The 7,579-nt window shown below is 39.7% G+C and overlaps 1 protein-coding gene across 1 annotated transcript in view; it reads left to right on the top strand.

The window, feature by feature from the left end:
• Positions 1 to 2,631: 2,631 nt before the first annotated feature.
• The window catches only part of CCDC175 (coiled-coil domain containing 175), a 75,825-nt gene continuing 70,877 nt past the window's right edge, over positions 2,632 to 7,579 (top strand). Inside the window, exons 1-3 of the mRNA XM_030855376.2 lie at positions 2,632 to 2,803; positions 4,545 to 4,630; positions 6,624 to 6,735. Of these exons, the coding sequence (XP_030711236.2) occupies positions 2,644 to 2,803; positions 4,545 to 4,630; positions 6,624 to 6,735 (358 nt within the window). The 5' untranslated portion in view covers positions 2,632 to 2,643. The remainder of the gene's footprint in view (positions 2,804 to 4,544; positions 4,631 to 6,623; positions 6,736 to 7,579) is intronic.

Below are 7,579 nucleotides of genomic sequence, written 5' to 3'. Positions count from 1 at the left end.
CAGAAGCTGGAAATGCGGATACCCCTTGGCCTAACCTCCCTTTCATGGGTGACCTTGTGATCTAGTACTAGCCATTGAGACATAAAAGGAAGTAGACAGATTTCCTTCCCTGATGAAAGGGAAGAAGGGCTTCCACACGTAGACCCTTTCTACTCCTTTCCACTTTGTACAAGGGCATGAGGTCTGGGGCTACAGTAGCCATTTGTGACCGTGAAGCAACAAGCCTGAAGATGAAACACAACATGCAAAAGATGGCAAGGCATTAAGATAAGAAAATCCTACTGACAACCATGATGGGGAGGCAGGGCCATGTGCCCATATTAGGCCCTATGCTTGGTACTGGTAGGATCAGAGTGAGGAAGACAGAGACTCTATTTTCTTGAATTCTTACTTCTCAGGAGGATTTGAGCATGGTCCAATACTGAACCGTCAGAGATGCTGAAATGCTGAGCACAAAGCACTGAAGCGTGCAACTACTTCCTATATGTGAGATGTTTAACACATCACAGAGACTGGGACCTTGGCTTGGTCTAACCCAGGGTCTAGAAACACAACCAAGAAGTTGATGCTTTCTCTAGAGGTACTAGATTTATGCAGAGGCAGGAACAAGAGCAATGTCATCGTCAAATACCATATACACCTCGAATACTGTAGAAACTGCAAATACGCCTGAATACAATGTTGTATACGTTCCTTTGCAAGTAGGGGGTCAAACTCATGCAGCAGTTGGATTCTCCTGGCCCTGTCAGCAGCAGGGGAAACAGAAGCAAACTTGCTTACCATAACTTAAAAATCAGTGTCAGCGTGGGACTGGCGTATTCTAATATGCTGTTCTGCTGCTGAGCAAAAGTCTGCCTGAAAAATATTGACTGGAAGAGAAAGTATCTGTTATGTTACCAGAGTAAAAAGGAAACATGAGAGAAGTAGGACATGACTTTTGGCTCACTGAACACCATCTATGGCTACTGAAGGATCAGAAAGCTTTTTTTATATTCTCAACTATTTTGTTTATCTTCTGTATCTTTTTTAAGTTTTTTATAATTTTTTAAAAAAAAGCTTTACTTTCTTTTCTAATTACAAAGTTATACATGCAATGTCCCCTCTGGGATGGGCCTCACTCATAGACAGTGGAGAGCAACGTGATCCAGATGAGGTGATGAGTAGGAATAATATTCTGGTGGCAGCATAAAGGTTGGCTTAGGGCAGTCCAGTCCAGGTAGTTCAAGAAGAGAGGAATTTATCAGAGGAAGTATGCTACAAGGGCTATAGAAACCAAAGGGAAGTAACGTAAAGAAGATCCCAGACACCAGGAAGCTGCCACAAACCTGTACAGTTCCCACATGCCTGCACTCACTGATAAGCAGCTGGAGACACCAATTCCCACTCCTGCCACCTCTGGAGCCACCCAAACTGCTGGGATGCAGTCAACTGTGGTGGCCTGAAACTGCCATTCCAGGAGACGAACAGAGTGGCTTCTTTGCCAGCTAGTCTCCCACCAGTGTCTCCAACCAGCTGGCAAGTGTGTTTGAGGAATGTGGTTTCTAGGCATCCTCCCCCTGCCTCACAGAGAACAGCACGGAAGGACACGGATGGATCTGAATGCCAAATCTTGCAAAAGAGGGGACCCAGGAGAGTGTTAAAAGCCAGGATATGGTTCTCCCTGGAGGAAGGAGGCTGTTGTTGTACTGTGTCCTCTCCAAGGCAGTATAGCATAGTGATTCAGGGCATAAACTTTGTGTCCTCATATGCAAAGTGGGTAATAACACCTACCTCAAAGGATTGTTATGAGAGTTAAATAGGTTACTGTAGGTAAAGTATTTAGGACAGTGCCTAGAGTATAGTTCCATTCAGTAAAGGATAGCTGTTGTCATGTTACTTTCACTCTGATTTCAATTTTGCCATCTGTAAAGAAAACTTAAGAAGGAGGGGGTTAAATCATCTTCGCTGCTCTCTAACCAACCAGAGGAAAGGGGAACTAATAGTTACACTCAATCTGATCCTGATGCAGGGCTGGAGTTTGGAGACGCAGAGAAAAATAATATCTCTGCCTTCAAAGAGCTCACTGTTTGATGAGAAGGCAGAAGAAAATTAGTGATTCAAGTTAAAATGTGCACAGTGGTAGAATGTATACAGGGAAAGGTCTAGAAGAGTACAGAGATGGGTATTGTAGCATAATGGAAAGATTTATACAGACTCCACTTTAAACCCCAAATTATTCTCTTGTGACGCTGGGCAATTCAGTTAGTCATCCCTGCCTCAGTTTCCTTGTCTGTAAAAGTGGAGATAAAGAACTTCCCTCACTAAGCCATTGTGAACATTAAGGGAGCTGTACATACAGCTGTAGTACCTAGCACAGAAATGCGTTCAAAAGTGATCATCATTATGATTCCCACGGTCCACGAGAAGTGTACAAGGGTTCAGGCACAAGTCCTGAACTAAAGAAATGGAAATGGAAGGAGGAAAGGGCGGCTAAAGAGGGACTCATCCTTATAGGATCGCTTGATTATTGTGTATAAAGTTAGAGAAACTGGCGAGGCACCCACCCCAGGTGGCGCGCTGGCGCTCTGCCTCGGCGTCCTCGTTGCCCGTGGCAACCGGCAGTCCATACCTCTGGCCCGGTAGGCGCTGCGCAGGAGCAGCAAGATGGCTGTGAGCTCCTGGTCTTCAAAGCTGGGGGTCGGCAGCGAGAAGGCGCTGCAGGCGGTCGCTGTCTCCACTGGCCCCTCTCTGGAATTATGCACCTTCCCCTCCACCCTGGGCTCCTCGGTCGCGGCTGCCGCCCTGGAGCAGCTCTTTGTTGTCGGTGAGAGGCCCGTGGGCTCCCGGAGGGACGTCATCTCGGAGGTGGCGCCTAGGCGGCATTAAGCGGGAACCTTCGTGGGGACCCTCCTCCCAGAACTCAGGGCATCCCTGGTAGGGCAGAACCTTCTCCAGCTCCTTGGGGGAGAGGGGGGCGAAAGAGTGGGACCCAGGGCTCAGCTCTGTGGCTTGGCCCAACTCACACTAGTAGCTGGTGACAAATTGCGGACAAATCCCTGGACTCCCAGGCCACTGCTATTTGCCTGTGATTGGAGTGCCCACCTGCATTTAGATTATGTATTTAATTTCATCTTGTCCCTTCTTGCCTTTTCTTTGCAAGTTAATTTCCTCCAACACTTTGGCATGGCAAACTGGAGGATTTAACAGGTAAATAAGAAAGGAAGAAACACCTGTTGCATTAGGCAAGGAATTGTGCATTAGGCACAAATACTTTTTCTGCTAATAATTTCTTGACGCTCAGAAAGTTTGTCATAGGAAAAAAATTCATTATGCTTTCTTGCCCTGAGTGTGAGTTATAAAGTGTGTGGCTCTCCAGCCCATTTGCAAGTGGGAGTACGCTTGTGCTTATTCATTCCATAGAAAAAAGGAAAAGAGACAGCAGGCAATACCTGTCCCTCCCTAACACACACTTGCTTGGAAACTCAGTAACTGATTTTTCACTTGGTTTGAGAGCTTAGTTCATTAAGAGAATCCAAGTTTTCAGGAACTGAGGGCAGAAATTGCTATTTACTCTTCTGAGAGTTGAGGATGGCCACTCAGGGCATGGACTCTGGAGTCACACCATTTGTGTCTGAATCCAGACCTCTTATAAGTGATGGGCTCTGTGACCTTGCGCACATGACATGACCTCAAAAGTCTTAGATTTCTCACCTCTGAGATGGGAATCATCATGAAGTTATAAGAATCAACTTAGATTATACATACATGTGAAACATTAAACACATCAAACTCATCCCACACATGTGGATACAGGCCTGGAATCCATTTAGACAGAATCTGTATAATGGAATGGTGACAGAGCCAAGGTGAGTAGAGCTTCCTCTGTTCTCTCTCCTCTTCCTTTTATATTTTATTTTTCCTTCCTTCTTCCCATTCTGCATGTATCTTGTCTTCCTTTGCCTGCCAACATTTTTCAAGCCTCTTTTCCCATGTGATTTCAACTTACAGTGTGTGAGAGAAAAGGCACTTTCATATGTCAATGAATGAAGAGGGTTAGAAACTCTATCTACCTCACACCTACCAGTTTTACAAATACTCTCATCCCATGATTAAAATATTGGCATGGAAGTGAAAATGACATAATGAATTTTTAAAGAATTAAGTAAGTGTTGTTTTGTAAAATATTACGTTTAGGATATACGTATACAAATTTATATGAAGACATTCTTAAACCTACACTATGGGCATGTTATATTTATCCCTTCTATAAATATATATGGAATTTTTTGGTCTTGTCCTATACAGATTCCTTCTTTCTACCATGAGTGATACAAAAATAGAATCTTAAGAGGAGTTTGTCCTCAAGAAACATAAAGTATATACCTAAATTAGTACACTGTAAAATAAGAAATAACAAGTACAAAAGAGATTCATATGATGTACTATAGAAATTCAAAGATAGAAGATGTAATTTTCAGCTGAGTAAGCATTTGAGTTGGATCTTAAAGGTTAAACAGGATTTGGATAGATAAATAAGAGATCTTAATTTTCTAATTTTTTTTTAGAACAATCACTGCAAAGTGACTACTTTAAATGCAATGAAGAAGCTAAGACCTTTCTTAAGGACGTTGCTATTGCTGTTAAGAAATTGGTATTGTATTATCTATAAGAGCTACTTTTTCAATCTTTCACTTATTTCTTCATCAAACTTTAATTTAGCACCAGCTCTGTTCAACATACTTCAATAGATGAATAGGGAAAATATTTGCCCTGAATGAAAATTTCTCTCAGTTTGCTAAGCATTTGCACCAGTATGGATCAGTAGTGGATTGGTGCCCGATTTCCCATGCAGAGCACTGAATTAAGGACCTGTGCTATGGATGAGGGCAAGACAGCTCAAGCGAAGAGACCCTGCTGATAACAGAGCTCAGTTAAGGGGTGGGCCACATGGGCAAATGCTTGTGACATCAATATGTGAGCATTGCTTAAAACCAGCAAACGACCTCTGGGATAGACTGCATGCATAGTGCCAATTTTCTCAGGTCTCTGTAAGCAATTCCTCACAAAACTGGTGAAAGATTATTTGGCACCTACTCCACTGACACACAGTGCTTTTCAGTGAAAAGAAATAGGTTCTCTTTCAGTTATACTAACTTGGCCCCATCAAAGAAATATTTAAAGAATTTCCTCTTGAAGTGTCACAAAAGTGTCTCTGTTTGACCCTGGTCCTGAGTGATGTTTCAGAATGGCAGTGTCTCCTCATTTGATTTAAAAATATTGAATAAGAATCTACTACCTAAATATCTAAAAATGTAGAAATATGGCTATAAAGTTAATGAGCTTGAGTCTACAGACTGCTGAGAAAAGTTAATCTTATTACTTTATAATTATATTTTTATGTAATTATATATAGTTCTGTAGGTATACTACAGAATTATAGTTTATAATCCCAGTTAAGTACATATATGTAAACACTGAGAGTCTGTGTGTGTTGTACTGCACTGTGGTCCTGTGGAAACCCTTTCCTCTGTTTCGTTCTTTTAGTTATGTCTTTCTCCAGGATTTGAAGTGTTCAAAATAATTATTGTGGCTTATTAAAGTATCTAGTATGTCTCCATTTAATATCTGAGCTGTGAAATCTCTTAAATAGAGATAAATCCTCCCATTTTTTAAAGTAACACATTTTCACTATTATAGAAGCATTGCATGTTTATTCTGGAAAATTTAGAAAAAAATAGACAAGCAAAAGGAAGAATGTAAAAACCAACATGATCCCACCCTAAAACAATCACGATTGACTCTTTGTTGAATGTCTTGACTACTTTCAGGATATAGATGATTCCTGTATTGAATTTTATTTTTTACAGAAAAGTGGTCTTACTAAATATACAATTATGCAACCTGCTTTTTTATTATTCATAAAATACAATGGCAGTTTTTCAGGTCATAAAGTAACTATACCCATTATGACCGTTTATTTAAGAGGTGATTTATCTGTTCTTTCCACTAGCAGATTTTTGAATGTTTTTCCCTTTTTGAAACTAGCCCCATATATATATATATATCTCCAAACAAATAGGCAGGGAGATATTTTTAGGTAGGTATAAGAAAACCACTGTTCTTTTTATACCTAAGCATAGTTTTATAGGCATTTTCCATTTTTAAATTAAGTAGCTTCCTTTCCTTCTCTTTTTTTTTTTTTTTTTTTTGCCTCTTGGCATGTGGGATCTTAGTTCCCTGACCGGGGATCAAACCTGCACCCCTGCAGTGGAAGCACAGTATCTTAACCACTGGATACCAGGGAAGTCCCAAGAAGCTTCCTTTCTCAATGTCACCCTTTTGTTGGAGTCTTTCCTTTTAAATTTATTGAAACTGCATACAAGGGACACACACACATAGCGAAAGATAATTTCTGAGTAGAAGAAAATCAGCAGAAATTAAAAGATAAATTAACAATGACACATTAAAAACTCATTGAAGAACAGTTATTTTTCCCACTTACTATTCCAAATAAAAATAATGGCAAAAGGTACTTACTGAAAAGCAAATTTTGATCTCTGAAAACGTTTACAGGGCCTTGTTTAGGAAATCAATCTTATTATTTTAATGTCTTAACTTTTTAACTATGTAATTTACATTTTCAGGAAGAAATGAGAAAATCCACAATTGATCTTCTGGAAATTGAAAGCATGGAACTCAGCAGACTATATTTTCTACTGGAAACTCTTCCCGCTAGTGTTAGCAGAGAATTCGAAGGTACTGTGAGGTTATCAACTGTGGAAATTTAGTTTATCTTATAAGAAAATAGAGCCTAGTACTTGTAACAAGATGAGTTTAATAGTTGTTTCATATCAAAAAATAGCCAGAAAGAGTATACAACACAAATATAGTGAGATCCATAATAAGTTTCCCTTACTTTTTAAGTGGAAATAATATATATGACTTGAATTTATATAAGTATTGTAAATAGACTAAAGACAATATTGGTCCTTTTGTGACTGGCTTATTTCACCTGGCATGTCTTTGGGGTTAATCCATGTTGTAGCATGTGCCAGAATTTCCTTTCCTTTTAAGGCTGAACAATATTCCATTGTATGTATATACCATGTTTTGTTTATCCATTCATCCGTCAATGGACCCTTGCATTGTTTCCACCTTTTGGCTGTTGTAAATAATGCTGTTACAAGATAATAATAATAACAATGAAATAGTAAATAATAATGCTATTACAAACATGGGTGTGGAAATATCTATTCAAGGCTCTGCTTCCAATTCTTTTGGGTATAAATGCAGAAGGGAATTGCTGGATTGTATGGTAATATAGTAATTTTATGTTTAATTTTTTGAGAAGCTCCCATACTGTTTTCCACAGTGGCTTCACCATTTTACCGTCCCTTGCACAATGCACAAGCATTCCAATTTCTCTACATTCTTGCCAGCACTTGATATTTTCTGGTTTTGTTTTGTTTTAACTAACAGCCATCCTAATGGATAAGAATTGGTATCTCATTGTGGTTTGCACTTTCCTAATAATTAGTGATGTTGAGCGTTTTTCATGTGCTTATTGGCCATTGGTATATCTTCTTTGGAGGAATATCTG

The sequence above is a fragment of the Globicephala melas genome, chromosome 2 (genome assembly GCF_963455315.2).
Source record: "Globicephala melas chromosome 2, mGloMel1.2, whole genome shotgun sequence".
In the NCBI taxonomy this organism is placed as follows: Eukaryota; Metazoa; Chordata; class Mammalia; order Artiodactyla; family Delphinidae; genus Globicephala; species Globicephala melas.
This window is presented reverse-complemented; position numbering and strand designations above follow the sequence as displayed.